The sequence below is a fragment of the Malania oleifera genome, chromosome 3 (assembly GCF_029873635.1).
Source record: "Malania oleifera isolate guangnan ecotype guangnan chromosome 3, ASM2987363v1, whole genome shotgun sequence".
In the NCBI taxonomy this organism is placed as follows: Eukaryota; Viridiplantae; Streptophyta; class Magnoliopsida; order Santalales; family Ximeniaceae; genus Malania; species Malania oleifera.
The window spans coordinates 77747218-77772870 of NC_080419.1; the positions used below are offsets into that span (position 1 = coordinate 77747218).

The following is a 25653-nucleotide window of genomic DNA, read 5'->3' on the forward strand; positions in this document are numbered from 1 at the left end:
ATCCTAGAAAGGTGCAATAACCACTTGTACTGCCATAATGGTTGGGCAACCAGCCTCATCTGAACCAGTTGAAGCAACAAGATAAAGAGTAGAAGTGTGATGAATGAGAACTCCATGATGGGAACACCTTTATGATATTGTAAAATTCTTTTAATGACCTTCCAGATAGTTGAAGGAGCTTGAATATATTGGGAACCTTATTTACAGAAAAAGCAATCTTGGAATGAGTAAGAAGCACATACTGCAAGACTCCAGCAATATTTCTATTGAGAGTAGTGCCTGCAAAGGGATCGCCAACTGTTTTGGAAGATTGTTGAATTGATTAACATGGGTGTATAATAAAGCTTGGCCCGTCATGTGTACCTGAGCAAGAAGATCAGAGATGTATTTGGCTTGAGAAAAAAGTAAATAAGTGCATGACGAACTAGCCTCCAACCTAAGAAAATAATACAAATCCTAAAGTTTCCATTAGTGAATTGACTTGCAGAGCAGTTTAAAGCGAGTGCAAAATAGAAGGCTCTCCAGACATGAGAATAATTACATTTATGTAAACAAGGACCAGTGTTAACATGAAGGATTTGAACTGAATGAACAATAAGGCATCGGAGGTAGTTGGATGAAAACCCAATGCCAATAATGTGGATGCCAAATGCAAGTACTAGGTGTTGGATGCCTGCTTTGATCTACATATCCCTTGTACAAGTGGCATACATGATGTGGTTGTGAAGGACCAAGGAACCCTGGAGGTTCAGGGTTGAGACACATACATTCTCAGAGGAAACCATGTAAGAATGTATTTGGATGTCCATTTGATGCAGTCGCCAACCATGAATAATAACTAACAGAGACAGCTTGCATTGTGGCAGGTTGAACAAATGGACTGAACGCCTGTGTGTAGTTGAGACCTTATTGATGAAACCCTTTTGCTGCAAGATCGGCTTTAAACCGTTCAAAATTGTCATCCAAATTTAATTGACCTGAAAAAATCCACTTGCACCCAATTGGAGGAGAAGAGGGAGGTTCCAAACTCCAAGTACCATTGCGAATTAAAGCATTGAGCTCATGAAGCATTGCTGCTCTCCACTGCAGGTTCTTATTGGCATGACTAAAACAGGTAGGTTCAAGGGAAGAAGCTTGAGAGGAGGATGTAGTGGTAGTAAGAGACTTTGCATAGTATGAGTGTTTAGGAAGGAGGGTAATGGAGGGAGTTGGATGGACAAATCAATGGACATAATTGAGGAGTTATATTTGAAACAGGTTGAAGAGGGGAAGAAAGTGAGATAGGAGAGGAATGCGGAGGTCAGATTGAGATTGGAATTTCATGTGATATAATAGGAATGGAATTGATACATAAAGATGTGGGAGGATTAAAAGAAACAAATGTGGAGAAGATTAAGGAGTATACCCGGTGAGAATAAGGGAGTGAACACCAAATGGGAGAAGATGAGGTAGAGATCAAAAAGGAGTAATTAAATGAGATATAGAAGGAAACTAATTAGAATATGGAATAGAGAACACCTCATGGTTTTAATTTAAAATAACAGCTGTGACCATTGCGTAATGTTTTTTTGGGTTCCGGATATTGTTATACATTGTGAAATTAGTGGGAAGAAAAATCACACCCGTAGTAGCCATTACGGACTGAGACCAATATGTAAGGCTGCTACGACCGTTACATAATTGCTATAGGACTGTTACAGAAATATATATATTCTTCTTACTTTTGGTTTTCCCCCCTTCATAAATCATTCTCAATATACAATGAGGAGAGAAAGGGGGAAAAAGATTATAATGAGGACGATAATGATACAAAATTTAATACCTTTTTAAAATACTCGCAAGAGATGCATTAATTAACAATTTGATAATACCAATATATTAATAAAATATTTTATTTTTATAATATTAGCAATTTGATATTTATGTTCTATATGTTTCAAGTTCAACCTTTTTTTTCTTTTCTAGTTATTGTATATTTGTTTTATTCATATGTCTTATGTGATTATAGATTAATGGAGTGTATAGTGTATTTTGTTTTATTAATTAATTTATCTCACATAAGAATAATGAAAAAGTATAAATACACACTCGCATAACTTTTTGTCAATGGTGGTCTAAAACAAATGTAAATTTCTTGCCCTTACCAAACAACTTAGTTGAAACTAAAGGACCCAAAATATACTAAAACTCTTTCTGAGAAGGGTTAAAAGCTTAAAACATGCTAATACACTAATATGCATAAGGTTGTGTGCGCTTAAAAAAAATTCATGGCTGTCACCCTTTTATGTAACATCCGCTATACCCACTTCCTGTTACACCCATTGCCATTACGTTGCACTACCTGCTACTTTGATTTAAAACCATGGAACACACCACTCAATGAGGAAGAGAATGGAGGAGATTGCAAGATGGAATAGAGAAGCAAAGACTCATGAAAGAGGTATGGAAATATAGGTCCTGCCGGAGGGAATGTAAAAGCAGGGATGGATAACAAGAAGAGTCAAAGAAGCAAAGAAAGGAATAATCTAAAGGCTTGCCAAATAATATATCTAATAGAATTGAAAGAAAGGTCATGAGGGCATAGCATTGATAAGAAAAAAAGTAATTTGGAAAGCTTCATCCCTAAAAGTTCGAGGTAGGGAAGCATGGACCAACGGGGTTAAACCCAATTCTTTGATAAGGGTGGCGACATTCAACTCCCCCAATTTGTTCATGTGTGAGCAGACAAGACACATTGAAAAATTCCCAGGCAATCAAGAACCTAAGAAACTGATTGATTTTCTCAATGGCTAGAATTTTAGTTTGAAACCAATTTTCCAAAAGAGTTTTAAATTTTCCAAGCATTGAATGCACATCAGCCTTAGATTTCAATGGACAACACCAAACATAACAACTAAAGCCATCCACAAAGATAAGAAAACAATGGGATCCATTTATTGATACCCAGGGAGGGTCCATACACGGGTGAATAACTACTGTAAAGGGATGCTAGAATGAGAATGAGAATACAAGGCAAAGCATGACTGTTGTCGAGAGGACAAGAAAGAATGAAATGGTAACAATATATTACCAGAGGCTGGACTGTCAAACAAGGCATAGTACCGTATTGCCTAAGTTGTTTATGCCACATGTCCATGAAAGTGGGCTCACCAACCAATGCGTAAGACGGAAATATGGAATAGAGGAATATGGAGACTGAGAGGAAGAGGTTGCAAGCTGTCTCTTTACATGGACTCAAAATCTTCTACTGCATAAACTGTTTCCTCACATAGCAGCTTCTTTATTGTTGATATCATCGGTGACTATTTCACCTCTCCCTGCCTTCCAAATCCCCACAACATTTTTCTTTCGCACATTTGCATTTCTGCTTCTCAACATTTGAAATCATCAATGTTTGGATAGCTCTTGGACTACATCGTTGGTAGTTCGTGCTGCAGTTTAGCTTGGTCCAATAGATTTTTTTTTTTTCATCTGTAAATTTATTTCTGAGAGATGACTTTCATGTCGTGACCTTTTTTTTTTATTTTTATTTTTACCCAACTATATATTCAACAGGTAGCAGGAATAATTTTACGCTAAGAATTGGAAGTACTCGTTATTATAGCGAAGATGTAACTCATTTGCCCATCATAAGAGACCCTGAAATTCAAAATGTTTTCAAAGACTTAATGGCTGCAAGTTGGGATGAGCTCTAAAAGTACTGAGGACAAGGCTGGACAGGAGGCACTGGCAAATGTTTTCCGTGCAGCTGAGGCAGTTGAGGAATTTGGTGGGATTCTTGTATCTCTGAGGATGGAAATTGATGACAGCATTGGATTGAGTGGTGAGGTATCAAAAGTTGTGAAGGAATGATGACTTGATTTATTGGTCTCTGAAGTTCTTTTAGTTTTCTGTTTTTATTATCTATTCATTTTTTTTTTTTTATATTTGTGTAGAATGTGAAGCCCTTGTTAGATGAGTTTGTGAATGCTCCCTGTACAGTCTATAAGCGCTACACTACATATTTGGATGCATTTGGACTTGATGAGGCCTATTTGACTCGCTCGAAAAATGAGCAGCTCGAGAGCTATCCCAAGTATAGGAGTTCTGTCGTGTAATATTAAGCCTTAGCTGTTAGATCGTCTCCTCAGGGAATGCGTTTTAATATCAGATTTTACGTTTTTTCCAATTGAAATTAAAAAGGTACTGAACTTGGTTCAGATTTGAGGTTTTTCAAAATTGTTGGAATTTCTTTTGATAAATTAGACAAACACACGAATTAAAACCCTAGACCTAATTGGCATTAAAGTAAACAATAAAAATAGAAACTCTAATCTACCTAAGGGACATCAAACTCTAACAGCTAAACAATAACGGAAAGACAAAAAAAACAGACTTAAAAAAAATTAATCTTAAACTAAATAAAACTCAACGAATTTTTGAATCTTAAGGAAAACAACTAATTTAATTTCCAAGAAAGATATATTTTTTTTATTTTTTTTTATTTTTCAAGAAACTGAATTATACCTTAATCAATGATAAAAAAAAAACTTCAAGCAAACAAGACAAACAAGAAAATAAAAATAAAAATAAATCTATTACTAATATCACTTTGAGAAGAGAAGGAAATAAAAAGAATTAACTATGAATCATCCAACAAAGTTTGAAACCTCAAAACATAAATAGAAGTTCTACTGAAAATTAACAATGACTAATTAAAGGTGAGAGTAATTAAAGAGAAAAGGAAAGAAGAAAGAGAGAGAGAGAGGGCTGCTCTATTCTGGCTCGGGTTGTGCTGGTCTTGGAATCTGAGGAAGGGTGGTTGAGGGGCTGCTGTTGTTGGAGTGGCCGAGGGCTCTGCTGTGCCATGAAGAATCTCCTCGGGTCTTCAAGTCTCTACTACTGCTCGTGGTGATTTGCTGCAGGCTAAACAGGGGCTGGAGTTGCTGCTGTGGTTGCGTGGCTTGGTGGCTCACGGGCTGTTGTTGCTGGAGTTGCCGGACTGGTGTGTGGCTTCGCGTGGTAGCTGGTATAGCAGCAGGAGGGCTGTTGTTTGGAGGCTTCTGTAGAGGAGAGGAACAGCCGGCTGTGCTTTGAGGCGCGGAGAAGCTGGTTGCAGCAGCTGGCCTCACGTTTACTGCTGGTATGGAGTGGGATGGGAGTTGTGTAGAGGAGATTCGGGAGAGGACAGGGAGAGAAAAGAAAAGAAAAATTAGAGAGGGAGAAAAAAGATTAGCTGGGAAAAAAAAAGAGAATGAGAGGAAGATTAAGTAGGAGAAAATAAAAAAAAAATAACAGAGAATGCAAAGACAAGAAGAAGAAAAGAAAAAGGAGGAGAAGAGAGTGGGAGAGATGGTGCGCAGGGCACACCTCAGAACAGGGGAAAAGAAGGGTTAAATAGGATAGGGGGGAAGGAACCCTATGATCCGCTGGAGCTAACCCGACCCAATTGGGTTTGACCTGGCAACTTGACCCAACCCGAATTATTATATTTTTTTTTTCATTTTTTTCATTCTTTGTTCATCGCAAATCTGACTCTTCTGGAGCCCGTTTCTCACAAAATTCAAAACACAAAAGTTGTAGATAATCTTTTCCTCTTTCTCCAGAAACTTGAATCGTCTCGATCGGAGTTCGGACGAAAAAGTTTTGCTCGAAATACGAATAGGTATCGGTTTTGGTTCTCAGGAATTTTCCTGCAACAAAAAATTACCAAAACTTCATAAATAGTGTAATAAAGTTCAAGAATGATGATTTTGGCACTTTATTAAAATATTGGATAATTTTAGACATTTAATTAAAAATATAAACCGTAAAACCCGAGTTAAGATGCCCAATTACGCAGTTTTGACGCGTACTCACTATTTACGTAAGAAAGTAGAGACTGAGTTGGGGACAAAGATGATACACTTAAAGATGAGGTGTAGTGGCCTCGATTCTGAATGGGGGAAGGTATAAAAATTATGCACTGCGCTTAGACATCACATTGCATTTTGCACTGTTTTTGCTAGATAGTTTTGTAAACCAGGATCGTAGTAGAGTTTTTTGGAAATTTTGTCATTTGATATGTAGATTTCCTCCTTTCTAAAATGTCTCTTGGGGGGGAGGGTGGGGGGATGTATACCTTATCCTTTGATCATTGATCCTATGATTAATGCCCAACACCGCTATTTTTATGTAAATTTTTTGTTTGTGAAGATGTACTGCTTCAACATGTTCTTATTTCTGCGTCTGTGGTATTTGGAATTGGTCGCTACACTTTGATAACACCTTGCGTTCTCATTAAAATGCCATGTGCTGTGACAACACCTTGACAACTGTTTACCTTCGATAAATGTTTTCCCAATTTGTTGTGTTGTGTAAATGAGGGCAAGGTTTACCGTATTCATGAATTTATTAATCTTCTTGCAGGTTACCGTTCTTGGGACTTCTGGACTTTCTGGGTCTTATGTTGAGCAAAGAGGTCCATAGTTTTGGAAAGTTGTCATTTCCCATAAGCTTTCTCATTTTATGAACATCTTTAATACTTGGAGAGAGCTTGGTATATTTTCTTCAGAGAAGTTATCTTGTTAGAGCTGTGTGTTAAATAATGATGTTTTCTTTGTTAACTACAAAGAATGGAACAATGTTGGATCATGACATTCATGTTTTTATATTTTCTTATTAACTTTGTTCATGCTTGTTCCTTGAAAATCAACTAGTCCCTTGCGCTGGGGAACTTGTCTGACATTGAAAAAATAGCTATTCCTTGATCTTATTACTTCCTGTGTTGGTGGCAATGGTTACTACTTTCCATATTCACATTTACCGGTCTTCATTTCATGTCTTCAATTCATGGGTTCTATCAATGGTCAAGAGTAGTTACTTTTCATGTTTTTTTCTTAAAATATTTGGTTGCATTTACCGTCCATATGCTTATGTTCTTGAAGTCATTTATGCTGCCAATTCTCATGCATAATTTCTGACTAATTTCTAAAAATATGCAATACTTATTATAGTAATTTGTTTTAGCTAATTCTAACTTATAATGCATATATTATGCATGATTTATACTGATGTGATTTGTAGGGTGGTTGGGGTGCTTGTTTCGATGGCTAAGTTTTATTGAATAGACTTGGATCATCCTAATAGCTCTTGAAATTTTCATCTTCTTCATTCGAAGAGTCTGAAAGATCTACTTGCTCACATTGCTGGAAATTAAGGATGGAATCTTCATTTTGTTGATCATCAATGGAGAATACAAATTCGATGTCGTTGTCTGAATCTCAATATGAGATTTTATGAAGCATCTGAATCAACTTAATTATTTTTTGTCTCTGGAGGCACCTCTTTGCATAATGCCCCTTTTGATTTTAGATGTAACATCTATGATCCTTTAAATCTTTCTTATGCTTCTTCTTTCTCAGATATTTCCAGCCTCCTGTCTCCTTGTGCCTTGATTTTCTAGGAAGATAAACATCCTCCCGCTCTCCCATTGGACATGAGCACTGCTTGTTTCCTTTGCATTTTGATGAGGAGATCCTTCCTCTTGCATTATTTGGTTATGTTCATGCCTGCTTTCTAGATTCTCCTATACATGTCATATTTTTTGCAGAGTGCATCCAGATTCATAAGAAAACTTTGGTAGAGCTTACCAAGAGAAGTGCTTTTTAAGTCTTTTTCAACTCATTTGAAGTTCTCGGAGAACTTCCTCTTCTAGTGGATCAGGCAAGCTATTAAGATAAGCTTGCTTGAGGTTAATATCATCAGGCCCGCAGAGAGTGTAGTATCTTTCTGAGATAAGATTATAATGTTTCTTCAAATTTTTTCTTTTAAGTGAGCAACATCTAATCTTCATGTATTATTCTCTGGCTTGGGTAACGTGGTCCTTCCGGGCACCACAGAACTCTTAAGGATTGTGTATCATCTGAATTTGGAACCTGCGAAAACTACAACTACCTATAATCTCCAAGGTTTATCCACTAGATTCTAAGTCTTTCGGTAAATTTAGAAACAACCCTTCTGGTGTCCTCCTTAAGCGTAATCTTTTCTTTCATTAGGTCCCGATCCTATACTTCAAGGGAGATGGCTTTTCAGTTTACCAACGTCCATATCCTAAGACAACTACTTAGAGAAGAGCCCCTAAAGCTCCTCTTAGAACCTTGAGTGACCAAGTATGAGCAGCTGCCTCAGATCCCTGAACCAGTCAGCCTCCATGATCCAATTTATAAAACTATGAAGAATGGGGTTTTAGAGCCATGGTAGCTTAAATACTCATTTGATCTCTTCACCCACAAAAGAGGTTATTGTCTTAACCAAGTATGCTCTGTGGTTGCCACATCCCATGTGGATCCTCCACATCATAACAGTAATGAACAAAGCCAGATTGAAAGTTTCATTCCAAGCATCCCTTTCTTTTTGAATTCATTAGAGAATAAGACCTAAGGTGCCCTTGACCCGTTGGAAGGCCATGGAAGGTTGTGTTTTGGTCAAATAGAGTTGGCTTCTTTAGTGATTGATAGGGATTAGGATTACTTTGATTGATTCCGTGTTTTATTTTATAATGTGGGCAAGAGATCTATTCATTCATAGGTTGTAAGAGGAGGTTTTGAGCGTGTCAATTAAAAAGTCATGTCTTCTAGAGCCATGATCACTCTATCCCCATCCTTCGACTCTTCTTCCAAATTTTCATCTGCGTTGGGCCGACTAAACTCGGCTGACTATGATTTTTATCCTGTCTCATGTTTGGATTGCGATACCCATTGGATAGGCTTATCGTTCGAAAAACCAAAATACCCTTAAATTTTAGGTAAGGATTCTATTTGTGTCTCTCTCCCACAACAGATGGGAGCTCATTGGTGTCAAGGTAAAGGAGAAGTTGAATTTGGAAATTTATAGGGTGGTGATGATGTATAGGGTGGTGACATGTGCAGTGCCGGGTGGGAGCAACTACCAGCATAGAGGATCAAGAGGTCGGTGGATGGGTTTGCCCTGGTTGGCTTCCCATAAACCAACGTAAGTGGGTGTTGGAGCTGGTGGTGCCTAGGAGGAGGGCAAGTGTGAAGGTGAAATGGGGTGTTGGAAAGATGGGAAGGCATTAGATTGCATCCAACTCTAGTGTATAGGGGCCAGATTCTTCTTCATTGATGTAGAACCCCAAGAATGAACGTCCAGAGACCCCAAATTAGATTTATCAAAACCCCAAACCCAAATTAAGATTTGACATGGTAGTGGATCCTTAACCTATTGCTTGACGTGAAACATAAACCAAGAATATCAAATTAATTGAAGAACGCTACAAAGGTAGCACCTTTGATAAGTTCGGTGAAAGTTCAATGAAGAACTTGAAGAGAAATAAACCTCACTTGGAAATGTATTCAGCCAAAAATATTCCTTTTTTAATACAACAGAGACTTGACTACTTATAGAAAATAAAAGAAACCCATGGCATCAGCCCGACTAATAAAAATAGGCTATGACATCAATCTGGCCAATAAAATAGCCCTACATAACCTTAAGCATGCCATGTCATTTAATGAAACATGTGCTAGTCACATACAATGCTTAATTGACACAATTGGCCCACTATTTAGCCTATACTTAATTTAAAACTATAAAAATTCCCCAAACAGTCCCTATTGGCTTAAGGTTCTAGCTTCACACATCTTTAGACAATTTGCTATCTTAGGCTCTTCAAGAAAGTCTTTTTCTTTAGTGTCCATGACCCTCATTGACTCTTGCTCAAGCAACTTCTCAATTAGTCCTTGCGTAGCTTCCTTGACCTTCTTGGCTCTAGCTCTTGTGATGGGTCTGCTTGGCATGTACAGATCATCCTGTGCAATTGGAGCTTGTTGGTTCATATCATTCCCCCTCTCCTAAAAAAGATTTGTCCTTGAATCATTGCCTACAGCAAAAGGGGATAAATTAGAAACGTTGAAAGTTACATTGACCTTAAACTCACCCGGTAGATCCAACTTGTATGCATTGTCGTTGATCTTTTCTAACACTTCAAAAGATCCATCACCCCTCGGGTGTAGCTTTGTTTTCCTTTTAGTAGGAAACATCTCCTTTCTCATATGCACCTATACCCAATCTCCCGGTTCAAAAGTAATGAACTTGTGCCCCTTATTGGCTTGAGATGAATATTGTCGGTTCTTATTTTCGATGTGCTGTCGTGCTTGTTCATGGATCCTCTTCACCAAGTCAGCCTTGTGTCGTCTGTCTAAGCTAGCTATCTCATTCACAGGTAACGACATCGAATCCAATGGAATCAAAGGATTAAAATCATAAATAATTTCAAATGGAGAAAAATTAGTAGAAGCATGCACAGTTCTATTATAAGCAAACTCAACAAGTGGTATGCCTTCTTCTCATGATTTTAAATTTCCTTTGAATGACCACACGCAATAAGGTAGCTAAAGTCCGATTAACTACTTCATGTAGTAGAAAACAATAGCTTAATTCCTAACTTTCCCCACAAAACCTTCCAAAAGTAGCTAAGGAATTTAAGATCTCTATCACTAACAATTGTCCTAGGAATGCCATGCAATCGCACAATGTTCCTAAAGAATAAATTGGCTATATTTGTGGCATCATCAGTTTTATGGCAAGGAATAAAATGTGCCATTTTAGAAAATCTATCAACCACCACAAATATAGAGTCCATACCTCCCTTTGGACCTAGGCAAACCTAATATGAAATCCATTAAAATGTCTACCCAAGGTTCACTAGGTATAGGCAAAGGAGCATAAAGGCCATGAGGTAAGACCTTAGACTTAACTTGTTTACATGAAATGCATTTAGAACACACTCTCTACATCTCTATGATATGTGGCCAAAAGAAGTGTTCATGCAGAATATCTAAAGTCTTTTGTACCCCAAAATGTCCCATCAAACCCCCGCTATGTGACTCTCGCACAAGCAATTTTCTTAAGGAGCAATTAGGCACACAAAGTCTATTCTCCCTAAACAAATATCCATCATGCAGAATTTATGAAACGCAACTTTATCACATGCCTTGTGCACATTAGCAAAATCAGAATCTTTAGCATATAAATCCTTTATGTACTCAAATCCCAATAGCTTAGTGCTAAGTGTAGTAATTAAGGCATACTTGCTAAAAAGCGCATCAACCATGACATTCTCTTTCCCCTTCTTGTACTGAATGACATATGGGAAGGTTTTGATGAACTCTACCCATTTGGCGTGGCGATGATTTAGCTTACCTTGCCCCTTCAAATGCTTTAATGATTCACGATCAGAGTGAATCACAAATTCTTTAGGCCACAAGTAGTGTTGTCACGTCTCCAATGCCCTCACCAAAGCACCAAGGCATACAATTTTTATCATACGGGGAGTAGTTCAATGCTACCCCATTGTGCTTTTCTCTAAAATATGCAATGGGACGCTTATCTTGCATCAAAACAGCTCCAATACCAATCCCGGAGGCATCGCATTCAATTTTGAAAGTTTTAGTGAAATTAGGTAAAAGCAACAATGGAGCAGAACATAAACTATCTTTAAACATTTTAAAGGCATGTTCATGTGCATTACCCCATTTAAACCCCACATTCGTTTTTATCACTTCAGTTAAAGGTGCAGCAATGGTGCTAAAATCTCTTACAAACCACCTATAAAAACTAGCCAACCCATGAAAACTACGTACATCAGCTACAGATTTAGGTGTTGGCCAATCTTTTATTGCTTTCACATTTTCCTCATCCATTTGTATGCCCTTAGCACTCACCATATAACCCAATAAAATAACCTTTTCCATGCAATAATTACATTTCTTTAGGTTAGCAAACAATTTTTCTTTTCTAAGAACATCTAGTACATTTTTCAAATGATCCATGTGATCATCAAGATGCTTGCTGTGCACTAGGATGTCGTCAAAGTAGACAACAACAAATCTACCTATAAATGCACGCAACACATGATTCATCAAGCGCATGAAAGTACTAGGTGCACTGGTGAGATCAAATGGCATAACCATCCATTCATACAGACTGTACTTTGTCTTAAATGCAGTTTTCCATTCATCACCCAGTTTCATTTTCATTTGATGGAAGCCACTTTTTAAATCAATTTTAGAAAAGATGCAAGAGTCATGCAGTTAATCTAACATGTCATCTAGTCTAGGGATATGATGGCGATACCTTACAGTGATTTTATTGATGGCTCTACAGTCCATACACATCCTCTATGATCCATCTTTCTTTAGTACCAATAGCATGGGCACTGCACACGGACTCATGCCCTCCCTCGCATGCCCCTTGACTAGTAGCTCCTCAACTTGTCTTTGAAATTACTTAGACTTTTCGGGGTTGCTCCTATAGGCCGGACGGTTGGGAATCGTATCCACGGGAATGAAGTCAATCTAATGCTCAATTCCTCTAATCGGTGGCAAACCATTGGGAACGTCTACAGGAAAGACATTCTCATTCTCCTGCAGCAAAGAAACAACAACACTAGGCAAGGAAGAGGTGAGTTCGTTAGTGCTCAATTATGCCTCCTTGTACATGAGTACAACTAGAGGTCTTTGTGCATAAAAAACTTTCTTACACTCTTTTTCTTTTGCATACAAATTCATTTTTTCCTCTTTCGCTGTTTTTCCCTCATTTTTACCACTCTTTTTTTTTTTTTTCCTAATTTCAGTTCCTCTCTTGCCCCATTTTCTCTCCTCTGTTTTTTTTCAATGCTCTCTGCCTCCTCTTTTGTTTTATTCTTATTTTCAATCTCACTTAATCTTCATACGCTTGCTTAGGAGTCAATGGTACAAGGGTCACACTCCTCCCATCTTTTATAAAGGAATACCTATTCTTGAACCCATCATGCGTGACACGTTGATCATATTGCCACGGCCTGCCCAATAAGATGTGACTAACATGCATAGGGACCACATCACATTGAATCTCATCAGAATATTTTCCAATTGAAAATACAATCAGCACTTGCTTATTCACCCTAACCTTCCCACACTCATTCAACCATTGAAGTTTGTAAGGCTTAGGATGTTTTATGTATTGCAACCCCAACTTCTCTACTAATATGGTACTAGCTACATTATCGCAGCTCCCTCAATCGATGATCATGCTATTCACCTTATCGTGGATGTAACATCGAGTATGAAATATATTCTCACGCTACTCTTCATTTTCATTTTTTACCACATGCATGTTTAAAGCTCTCATAGTTACTAATGCCTCCCCATGGACAGCATACTCAACATCACTAGACTTTTCTAGTAAAGGCATGGACTATGATCACTCTCTTCATCATCGGTCTCAATAGTGCTATCATCTCTCATAATCATTGTTCTTTTATTTGGGCATTGTGATGCAATATGGCTAGTCCCCAAACACCTAAAACACTTGATATTTCTGTACCTATTAGGTTGAGAATTGTACCTTTTTCATGACTGTCCATTTGTCTTTGCCTTTCTCCTTCTCTTCCTTGGATTTAGAAACAACCCTTTCTTCTTTTGATTTCCCCCAATTCGGTTTCCATGTGGAATGGGAAGCTGAAGTTGTTGTAGCATGCTTGTTTCCACCCTTGTGTTTGAGTTGCCTCTCCACTTTCATTGCCATATGTACCATGTCCTCTAACTTTACATAGTGCTGTAGCTCCACTATGTTAGCAATTTCCCGGTTCAACCCACATAAGAATCGTGCCATTGTAGCTTCTCTATCTTCCTCAATATTTGCCCGAATCATAGCTATCTCCATCTGCTTGTGGTAGTCCTCCACATTTTTGGTACCTTGGGTAAGGCTTTGAAGACGTTGGTGTAAGTCTCGGTAGTAGTGGTTTGGTACAAATCGCTTCCTCATCACCGCTTTCATTTCTGCCCACGTCTTAATAGGTCTTTCCATGTTTCATAGTCAATGAACTCCACAGTTGCCAATTTCACCTTCTTTTTTTTTGTAGTTATGACACTCAAAAATGAGCTCAACCTTCCTCTCCCATTCAAGGTATACATTTGGGTTATTTTTCCCTTGAAAATGAGGGATCTTCATTTTGATGCTTCTGATATTTCTATCGATGTTATCTTGACCCCTTGGCTCCTATTGAGGTAGCCGCTCTTGCCTAGCACCTCGATAAGCAAATCTGCCCATACCATCATGTTCATCATCACTTGCATCCATGGTAGCTAAAAGCACGCTTGAGGCGCGCCTAGGCGCAAAGCGCAGTGCCGATGAGTCTGCCGCCTCATACGAGGTGGGGCGAGGCGACCTACAAGAGGCAACCCCAGGCAAGACGAGGTGTAGTGAGGCGCGCCTTGTGTATTTTTAAGCCATTTAAAGGAGATAAGTGGCCCAAGCCAGACTCGCATCCCTCATTCGACTCAAACGAACAGAGCCCTAGCCCCTTTCGACCCTTCGAAGCCCTTCGTGAGTTCGTTTGCAAACCTTTGAATTAGCCGGAAGCCTTCGCGACTTCGTCTTTGAGCTTCGACCAGGATTGTGAGTTCATCTTCGACATTTTGAAGAAGCACGACCTGCACGACTTTGTTTCGAACCAGCTGGAGCCCTCGCGAGTTCGTCTGCCTGCCTTCGAAGCAGTTGTGAGTTTGTCTGACTGCCTTTGAGCACAACGTGAGTTCGTCACGTCGCCTTCAACATTTCGAACCAGCTGGAGATCGTTTTTAAGCCTTCGAACCTTTGTAAGTCTTCTTCTTCTTCTTCTTCTTCTTCTGCTTGCATCCTGTTGCCTGCTGCTTCTCTTCTTCTTCTTCTTCTTCTTCTTCTGCTATTGCTTCTGCTTGCGTCCTGCTGCCTGCTGCTTCTCTTCTCTTCTTCTTCTTCTTCTTCTACTGTTGCTGCTGCTGATGCTTGCATCTTGCTGCTTCTCTTCTTCTTCTTCTTCTTGCTGCATGCTTGCTGCGTGCTACTAACTGTTGACTGGTGCCTGCTCTTTATCTTCTTCGTCTTCTTCTTTATATGTAAGCTTACTGTTTTTTAATTTATAATATTTAGTTTAATTAATGTAAGCTTATAAATTATAACTAATAACATAATAATTATTTTTTTTACAGAAATTTAGCTACTGTTTTTTAATTTATAATATTAAGTTTAATTAATGTAAGTTTATAAATTATAACTAATATATAATATTTATTCTTTTTATTGAAATTTAGCTATTGGTTTTTAATTTGTTTGGAAATGCATTATGTAAGTCTTAAATTTTAAATATATGATGTATTGTTTTTTCAGTTAGGATACGAGATACCAAGTTTAAAATCTTAAATGGATTCTAGTTCTGGATGTGAGGCCTCGGCAAAGAAAGATCCCGCATGGAAGTATGCACATTTGGAGGATAAAAAAAATAGAAATAATTTGACTTGCAATTTTTGTGCTAAAGTCACAAGGGGAGGAATATTTCGGGCAAAACAACACATTGTCGGAGGATTTTGAAATGTGAAAGAATGCTCTAAGTGCCCTGCTCATGTACGTGAGGAGATTAAAGAGTATATGTTGAAGAAATATATGGAAAAGGAGGAAAATGAGTTATTGCTTGAATTTGATGATATAGATTATTACGGTGAAGATGAAGAAGATGAAGTTCAAGAAATTGACATTCGTGGCAAGAGAGAACTAAGAAAAAAGGTAATGGGAGATTTTGCTAGGTGGATATATGATGCTGGGATACCATTTAATGCTGTATGTTTGAGTAGCTTTGCAGTGGCACTTGAATCGATTGGACAATATGGTCCTGGAATAAAGCCACTTAGCTATCATGAAGTGAGAGTTCCTTACCTAAAGGAGGAAGTTAGTCGAATGAAAGAGTTGTTGAAGGTCCATAAGGAGGAATGGACAAAATATGGCTGCTCAATTATGTCTAATGGTTGGAGAGATTGGGTTGCTAATAAGGACATAATCAACTTTTTAGTGAACTCTCCAAGGGGATCAGTATTCATCAAGTCTATTGATGCTTCTAATATTGTCAAGAATGCAGATAGAATGTATAAATTAGTTGATGAGATGGTAGAGAAAATTGGAGAATCAAATATGATTCAAGTCGTAACTGACAATGCGTCAAACTATGTTGTAGCAGGTAAGAACTTATTTTTAGAACTACTTTCTATAGTGTATATATTGTTTATTTTAATATTTTAATGGCTTCATTCATTGATTTTTGAACAGGGAGATTTTTGGAAGCAAAGAGGCCACATTTATATTGGACACCGTGTGCTGCTCATTGCATTGATTTAATTTTGGAGGATATTGGGAAGATGCCTTTAATTCATGCAACTTTGAAAAGGGCAATTTTTTTGAATGGCTATATCTATAATCGTGTTGGCGTTGTCAACTTGATGAGACAGTTCACTAGAGGAAACGAGTTACTAAGACCTGCAGTTACAAGATTTGCAATTGCCTTCATCACCCTTCGTTCAATCCATCTTCAAAAGAACAACTTGAGGAAGATGTTTACTTTTGAAGATTGGAATACTACTAAATAGGCAAAGGAGGCGGCTGGCAAAAGAGCAGTTACTATTGTTTTGATGCCTACTTTTTGGAGTACCATCGTCTATGCTCTTAAGTTAACAAGTCCACTTGTTCGTGTACTCCGTTTGGTTGATGGGGAAAAGAAGCCTGCAATGAGATACATTTATGAAGCAATGGATAGGACTAAGGAAGCCATAGTTAAGACTTTTGGTGAGAGAGAGGATAAATTCAAGGAGGCATTTGAAATTATTGATACGAGGTGGGGATGCCAACTCCATCAACCGTTGCATGTAGCTGCACACTACTTGAATCCAGAATTTTTCTATTCAAACCCCAACATTTTGCAAGATGAAGAAATTATGACGGGTTTGTACAAATGTATTGCAAGGTTACTGCCAACTATTGAAATGCAAGATAAAGTTTCAAATGAGTTGGAAAAATACAATGCCGCTAGTGGCGTCTTTGGAATTAGTTTGGCAGTGAGACAAAGGAAGACAAAAGCACCAGGTAAAGTGGCATTTGTACTACCTCTTTATTTTTGAAAATTATTTTTGCTATTTACCTAGTAGGTATTCATTTAAAATTTATTTTATAACAGCGCAATGGTGGATGGCATATGGATCAACAACTCCAAACTTGCAAAAGTTTGCTGTGAAAATTCTTAGCCTCACGTGTAATGCTACCGGCTGCGAAAGAAATTGGAGCATATTCCAACATGTAAGTCATTAGTATATTATGGATTAATTATTAAAGAACAAGAACTACCAATCTACTACTTTTTAGAATCATTATTAACCATATTACTTTAAACTTTTTGCAGCTTCATAGCAAAAGGAGAAATAGGCTATCCCAGCAACACTTGAATGATTTGGTATTTGTGAAATATAATCGAACTCTGAGGCGTTGATACGACAAACGTGACACCATTGATCCCATCCTCCTAAAGGACATTGATGATAGTAATGAGTGGTTGATTGGTAGGATGGATGGTGATTCTGATGAGGATGGTGAACTTGTGTTTGAAGATGATAATTTGACTTGGGATTCTATTGCTATAGCTACTGGACTAAATAAACCCCCGCGTCACACTAGATCAAGAATAAGTACAAATATGCCATCATCGTCTAGAGGAATAGGAAGGGCTTCATCTAGTAGTGCAACCAGTGCTAGGGGTCGAACCACAATGTTGGAACTTGTAGATGAGGATGAAATCCAAGTGGATAGTGCAGAGGAGACGGAAGAGAAAAAAGATGTTGGAGAAAACAGTTCTGATGATGAGGAGGAAGATGATGATATCTTCGCCGACTTAGTTGATGATGAGTGATGAGTGATGATTGAGGAGGATTTTTAGATTTTATATTTTGAAATCTTTTATTGTACTCTTTTCTTTTGATGTTGAACTATGTTGAATTGTTGATGCTTTTGGGCTTCGTCTTGGCAATTTTATTAAATTTCCAATTTTGTTATTGAATGTTTTGGCATTTTAAATTCTAATATCACTAGATATTCATATGTTCATATATAAATTACCCCAAATAGATATTTTACACCATTTTAATAATTGTGCGCCTTTGCCTCGCGCCTCACACCTTGGCTTTAAAGACCCTTTGCGCCTCGGCTCGCCTCGCGCCTCTGACTACTATGCTTGCATCATTGCTACCTATATCATGTTCAAATTCAGCAATCGGAGGAGTATGTGGTCTTCGCCGCCTTTTCATTAGATTGCCCTCTTCTCAGTCCATTAATTGCAGCGTCTTATCTATTCAATCTATCTCTGAACTCCCACAAAACCATATTGAGTCTTTCAAACTGTTGTTAAATGGCTTGCAAGGTGAAAAATGAATCTTGTGGAGGGTTTTCATTCTCGCTACCCTTACTGGAAGTTTTAGCGCCAATCGCCTTTCTACTCATGATTTCAAACCTGCAAAAAGGATATTAGAGAGAAAAAAATTCCTCACTCATTCTTTTACGTGTTTACCCTCAAACAATGACACTCAACGCTCGTGTTTTGACATAAATTTTTTTTTTTTCCGGCTTTTTCCCTTTGATACACTTACACACTCGTGCCTCTTACCATTCAAGATTTCTCTTTTAATTCTTAAGTGAACTAATCCCAAACAAGCCAATAGTTCAACCAAACACAGCAATTGAATCAAAGAATTAGAAACGAGATATCAATGAAAATAACAATAGAACAACTAAATCAGGACACAAAATAATGAAGAAAAGACAAAAAGAAGTCAAGAACATAATAATGACGCAAACGAAATAAGAAGAAATTCAATAGAACAAAATAACCAACTCGACCAAGGATATATTCAAGCATAAATCAGAATAATAAATCGAATAGATTTTAGAATGGACTAAGATAAAGTCAAAGAAGAATCCAAGTTAAGTGCAGCCACAAATTGCACAAACCTTCAAGCTGCTGCCTCTCTTTTTCTTTTTTTTTTTTTGAATGCAAAATACTTCCTTTTCTCTTTTTCTTTTTTTTTTTTGAATCCACAAAATGGATTTTTTTGTTGTTGTGAGTGCACGAATTGGCACCCCCACCCCCCTTTTGTGTGTGTGTGTGTGCTCTAATTGGCCTTGCTGTGTTTCTTGCAATTTTTAGCCACAAAAGATTCAATCTTGATAATGGATGATATTAAAGAAGAGATGAAAATTTTCAAAAACAAGAAAACAAGATAGGTAGATCGGATGATAGAAGAATATGAAATAAGGATAAATGATTATAAGATAAAAGAATTTTTGAAAGAAAACAAGAAAAATAAGATAGATAGAACCTGATTTGAACCAAAGCTCTGATACCAAATGACGCGGAACCTCAAGAATGAACGTCCGGAGACCTCAAATCAGATTTATCAAAACCCCAAACCCAAAATTATAATCGACATGGTAGTGGATCCTTGACCTATTGTTTGATGTGAAACATAAACCAAGAATATCAAATTAATGGATGAATGCCACAAAGGTAGCACATTTGATAAGTTCGGTGAAAGTTCAATGAAGAACTTGAAGAGAAATAAACCTCACTTGGAATTGTATTCAGCCAAAAATATTCATTTTTCAATACAACAGAGAGTTGACTACTTATAGAAAATAGAAGAAACTCATGACATCAGTCCGGCCAATAAAAATATGCTATGACATCAATCTAGCCAATAAAATAGTCTCACTTAACCTTAAGCATGCCATGTCATTTAATGAAACATGTGTAAGTCATATGTCATGTTTAATTGACATAATTGACCCACTATTTAGCCCATACTTTAATTAAAACAGTAAAAAATCCCCAAACAGCCCATATTGGCTTAAAGTTCTAGTTTCACATGTTTTTAGACAATTTACCATCTTAGGCTCTTCAAGAAAATCTTTTTCTTTAGTGTCCATGATCCTCATTGACTCTTGCTCAAGCAGCTTCTCAATTAGTCCTTACATAGCCTCCTTGACCATCTTGGCTTTAGCTCCTGTGATGGGCCCGCTTGGCATGTGCAGATCATCTTATGCAATCGAAGCTTGTTGGTTCATATCATTCATTGATTAATGTGAAGGTGCTGGCAGAGAAACGAACTGAAGTTTCAGCAATAAATGGAAAATATCATGATTAGGGGCTGAGTTCTTCATTGACAAGTGTGAAGGTGCAGACGCAGCTTTGCCAGGGGCAGCTGCAATGGCGCCGGGGTTGGAAAAGACAAGCAGTAAGGGAGCAGAGAGGTTTGAAGATGATCCTCTTGTTGGGAGCATTCTTGTCTCTTTCTTTATTTTATTTTATAATTAAATAATAATAATATTTTTGTTTTTTTTTTTGTGGTAATGGAGGCGCCTAAGTTGAGGCTATCCAGTGGGGTGGGGAGAGGCCAGTCCTGATTAACACCCTTTTCTTGGCCAGTCCTGGTGTGTTACACCAAATGTTGGCTAAGTGTTCTTGGCTTAACCTAATCCAGCTACCAAACTCACCCTTAGAGGAATAATTTATAAACTTAGTCATTGATAATGCTATAATACTTTTACTACTACTAACCATATTTAATATCAATTTTGTTGGTATGATGATGAAGAAAAGGTTGAATAAGTGACTGGTTGTGGCAACATTAATTTGAATTGTTAACATTGTTATCTAAGTGTGGAACTCTATAAATACCATTATGCCGGAATGCTTGGTCCTTGTAAATTTGAAAATACTGTTATGGGAACCAACAGAAACGTAATGAAGGCATTGTTTTAATTTTCTTTTTAACATTTTTCTTTTTGATTTTCATCTCTTCCAAGGAGCATTTCTTATGCTCAGCCCTTCAACTAATTTTTTTCTTTTTTTTTTTACCAAAAATATGTTTTACTATGAGAAGGAAAACTTTGAAATGTAATTGTATTCTTTAACTTTAACCATTTCTAACACACCCACGGTGGGTGAAGCCTTTGGAGTTTGGAGAAGTAGTTCATGGTAGCTTGACCATTCTATTACCCTTGCGCCATGTCCAAGATTCTGATGGTGATTTGGGCAGAGGTGGAAGCAGCAAGGCCTTCCGGCAGAGTCCAAACGGCCAACCCTCACAATGACACAGCTCCTGTATTATTAAGCGCCTTCGGAAATCTGGAAAGTCAAGCCCGCTCAAGCTCATAGAGCGGGGAAAGTTTGTCTTGACAGAAAAAAATTCATCCCAGCTGCTTTGAGCGCTGGAACAGCAGGAGAGGCAGCTCCCAGCTGTGAGAAACTCCTCCCTCTCACCATCACTACACCCTCCATTGTTATTCTGTGTTTGCTTCACCGCCTTTGGCGTTGTCACAAACACTTCGGACAGTTCCGTTGGAGAGAACCAGTAAAAGCTGCCTGTGGTGAGGCTTGCCTTGCGTCTCAACTTTGCTTCCAGGGCTCGACTTCGAATGGCCGAAACAACCACCTGAGAGAAACATCAAACAATGTAACGGTAACCAAAAGGTCCCAAAAGAAAATTGGCTAAGAAATGGGTAAAATAATATTTTTCTATCTGCATGGATGATTTGTCTGTACTTCCTGTTCATCATTGAAATCAGTAGCTGGGTTCTCCTCTTCCGGGCTTGGAGAAGATCGTCGTACACCAGAAGAATGGCAATTCGAGAAAGCATCCTTCAAGGCTGAAGCGAGGAGTTTGCATCTCTTAGAGGGATTTGGTGGCTCTTCTTGATAGAAAACGCCCATGTTGGTGAAGGGTGATGGACTTTGCAGCGAAATGACAAGAGAGGTAAATATGGAGCCAATATTTATATTTCAGAAATGGGTTTATGTTGAAAAATGAGCTGCACCTGCGATGGAGGCCTTGCAGCTTATTTAAAATCCTCCTTATCTAGTCTTTGGGGTAAAGACAAAGTTAAAAGCAGTAGACAGTTTAACAAAAGACAGTCAGAATCAACGAGGCCTTTTGATCACAATTGGATGCTGATATCTGAAACTGACAGCTTAAATTTACTGTTTCTTTAATCTGTATTTATTTCAATATGAAAACTGACGGCTATAAATTTAATGTAAGTTTATGCAAAACTTGCATTAAATTTTTTTTTTTTGAAAATAAGAAAATTACTTCAAAAAAATCAAACCAAAGGATGAGGCATACCTTGTGTGTTCCCAAAACAAAACTCGTTTTAAATGTGCAGCATTTGAGTGACTTTAAAACGAAGTTATGGATTGAATCAGCTAGGACACGATACCAAACCATGAAGGCTATTTGACAGGATTGCTGAGACTGATTGTCTGTCCATTGAAGTTACATTTTTTGGCTGGAGAAAAATGAAGTAAAAGACAATGGACTCTCGGCCCAAATCTGAGGCTTGTTAAAACTTAATCTCACTCAACGAACATGTGTAGTGTGCTGGCTTGAGCTTGCTTGGAGCATGGACTTCAGCGGAGTCATCTTACAACTTGTAGTGTGATTCTCATTGAACGTTTTGGCTGATCCAAAGGGAAGGTATTATCCTCCATCCTTATTCAGCCTTAAATCTCCAATAGTCACTTTTACATTCAATGGGATTGGGTGTGTACTGAGAGGGGTTAACAATACCCCTCGACCTAAAAACCCTTCTCCAGATGAGTTATTTTGTGTAGTGATGATTAGTTTCATGCCTTAATCTTTTCATTTTTTCTTTCCTCCCACCCTCGACCTAAATTGGGAAAAGAAAAATAGAAAGAACATAACCCAAGATCCCACGTCTATTATTTAACTTGAACCCATTGGTTGTTTTGATGATAACAAAATCAATTGTATTAATGTGTACTGTGTGCATGTCTAAGTTATTTTACGAATAAAGAAGTGTGAAATATGGCTACAATGTAAGTAACTCAGTGAGCTTAGTTTAACTTGAAAGAGAGATCCCAACAGCTACTTTTTATTTTATCAAAGGCAATAATGGATTTATTTGGGTGGTGTGATTGCTCAGAGAGAGATAGAGAGTTCCCAACAACTTTTGTTCTTTATCGAAGGCACTCCACAAGTAAGGGCTCTTTCAATATTAACAAATTCTCAACTAGGAAATAAGATTTCACTAACAATAATCGTTTAAAAGCGTTAGTAAGTTCATATCTTATCCATGAACAAATATCTCAAAAAATTAACTTGAGTTTGTAAGAGATTGCAATTTTAAAATAATAATCAATAGCTTTGAGAATTTGTGCATATCCAAAATACTATATAAGCTGTTTTGTTTATAAATGTAGATTTTTGACCTTAAATTTGGATTTGAGTGAATTTTGACAATTTTAAATATAATTTTGCATTACATTTTATTCAAATATAGTTCAAATCCAAAATGAAAACCTCTTCAAACATAAGGTACAAGTACTTTTCTAATCATTTGACTTAAGGAAACAAGTACACGTTTTTAAATGTTGCTCATCAATATTATTGACAAATAAAATCACAATCACACAATTAGGTCAATTTTAGTTAAAAAAATCAACCATGCTTAAGTCAATAGGTTAAATTAAAGTAAATATATATGCGTCAAGTATGTATTAGCAACATGTGACAAAATGAAGGTACAACCAATTTTTTCACTACTTGTGAATAAAGTTTTAGGTTTCTCGAATACACATACTTACATATGATTTGTGAGTAAAGCAAATTTTCTAAGTTCATTACAATTTAATAATAAAATATTTGAAGGATAATGACATGAAAATTAATTAAGAACACTAACTCAATGTTCTGCTATCATCAAAATCATTAAATTAAATTGATGCATGATCATATTTGTTCTTGTACGAGTCTTGCATCAATTTTTTGTTATCTTTAAAACACATGAAACCTTGGGGCTATTAATTTTCCAATTTTGTAATTATTGTTTAACAAATCTTAGGATTTCTCAATTATTTGAAGTATGGTGGGGAATAATAGGATAAGAAGCAATTAATTATGATTTTACTGCCTTTCCCTAAGCCTTTATTGTGCAATTTGAGTTTAGATCAAGTTATGGCTACCAATGTTATGTTTGTGATATTTAATTGTCTTGTTCCCACCCAATAGGGGCTTACCCTTATCTTGGATAGGGATTTGCTCTTTGAATTAGAGAAAACTTTACTTCCAAACAACTTTATAGGACAAGGAAAGAGTTTCCATGTCTTAATTTTTTTTTTAATTTTTTTTTTTTAAAAAAAAGAGGGCGGCACCTCCTATCTTTGTTAGAAAACCCTCACTTATGACGGAGTTTCCATATCTTAAAAAGGGAATTTTTGAAAATTAGATATTAGGACAACACCTCTTGGTTCCCCTTTCTGTATAAAGAAGAAGCAATAGGGAGGCTAGAAGGGGGAAGACATTTAATTGACGAAGGCTACACATATGCTTAATCAAAGCCAATCTACAAGGGGAGCTCTAGTAGGAGGTTGTGATTCAAGCTCTTCGGGCATCGATTTTTAGAATTTTGAGAAGAAACAAGGTAGAATGTGGTTTTGTGTATTCTCTTAGACATGAAGAAAGTTTTATTGCATAAATCATCATTGGTTGAGTAGTTTAATTGTTTTTAAATTCCTTTAATATGTTTTAAACTTCAAAATTTGTAATAAAGAAAAAAAAAGTTTTTATAGTCAAAAGTTCTGAAATTTTAGTAGAAAATTCAAAAAAAAATATTTATTTATTTTAAGAGTAGTTTCATAATTTTTATTGCTATTTATTTTATATTTTCTTCAAATTAGGCTCCTTTAATTAGAAAATTATTATTTTCCACGATTTTGATTTGTTTTCTTCAATAAAATTGTTTAGGAGTGTTCCATGTATGGTTTAGAAATTATTATGATTTTTTGGTTGGTTTTTAGTTGATTTAATTTATTTATTTGAATTTAAGTCATTCTAGTGAATTATTAATTGATTAAAAATTCAAAAAAATTGCAAAAATTCAAATTAGATACTCAATTTGTTTTTTTTTTTTTTTTTTAAATTTTTAGGACTCTTTTGACTTAAGAGTGACTTTAAATTGGTTCAAAGAGTGAAAAATGTATGAAAAAGTGAGTTTTGAAAGTGTTCATTGCATGTTATGTATGAAATTCTTTATTTATGAGCATGAAATGTTAAAAATAAGTTTTAATTCATTTTTGATTTGCATAGGAAGATAACTTGGTTTGGTTTGGCTTGGTCAAATGATATACATGTTTGCTCAAATCATTTAGTGTTATTTCAATAAGATGTGTTGTTTCATCTACATATGGTGTAGTGCATTTTTGGCATGATGACCTTTGAGATTTTATTTGATTGTAATCATACCAAAATGAATCTGACAACAAAACCAAAAGTGGTGTGATAACGTCCTTTTTAGGATTCTTGAGGTGAGGGAATCCTTATGACTGTGACGAGATACTTGATGGTTGTAAGGTGGAATAATATCTAAAAGGGGTGAGGGAGGTAACCTAATTAAATTGGAGAATCAAAGACTTTGTTTGATTAATGCTTGAAGATCTCAACATTATCATGGTACTGTTCAAAAGAATGGGTGTGTAAGGGTGTTAGTATCTTCCTCCCACATAAATGTACATTCGAATATAGGCTTTTATACATATACCACACATATTGGTTCTTTGGACCCTGAGAGTAGCTAGTGGACCTTAAAAATGATATTAATTAAATAAGGTATTCTAACCTCATATTGGACAAAATATGTTAGTGGTGACTCCGTTGACATATTTTTGACTACATCTCATTCCCTAATTCCAATTTCACAATTCAAGTTTGCCATTTGTGTTGAGGCCATTTGAAGATTCACCTCGATAAAGGTGATCCTTTGAGATAT

General features: G+C 36.8%; 2 protein-coding genes across 2 annotated transcripts; one reads left to right on the top strand and one right to left on the bottom strand.

Annotated features, from left to right (window-relative positions):
- The first annotated feature begins 2379 nt into the window (after positions 1-2379).
- LOC131151380 (succinate dehydrogenase subunit 5, mitochondrial-like) lies at positions 2380-6540 on the top strand. Its single transcript, XM_058102625.1, is given in 6 exon segments — positions 2380-2440; positions 3556-3688; positions 3690-3828; positions 3936-4030; positions 5838-5928; positions 6388-6540. Coding segments are annotated over 6 exon segments (579 nt in total). The 3' UTR covers positions 6448-6540.
- A 14216-nt stretch (positions 6541-20756) lies between these two features.
- Positions 20757-21631, bottom strand: LOC131151791 (uncharacterized). Its single transcript, XM_058103207.1, has 2 exons — positions 21413-21631; positions 20757-21302 (listed from the first exon to the last, which is right to left on the bottom strand). The coding sequence occupies exons 1-2, from the start codon at positions 21578-21580 to the stop codon at positions 20841-20843; spliced, it is 630 nt and encodes a 209-aa protein (XP_057959190.1). The 5' UTR covers positions 21581-21631; the 3' UTR covers positions 20757-20840.
- Between the last annotated feature and the right edge of the window lie 4022 nt (positions 21632-25653).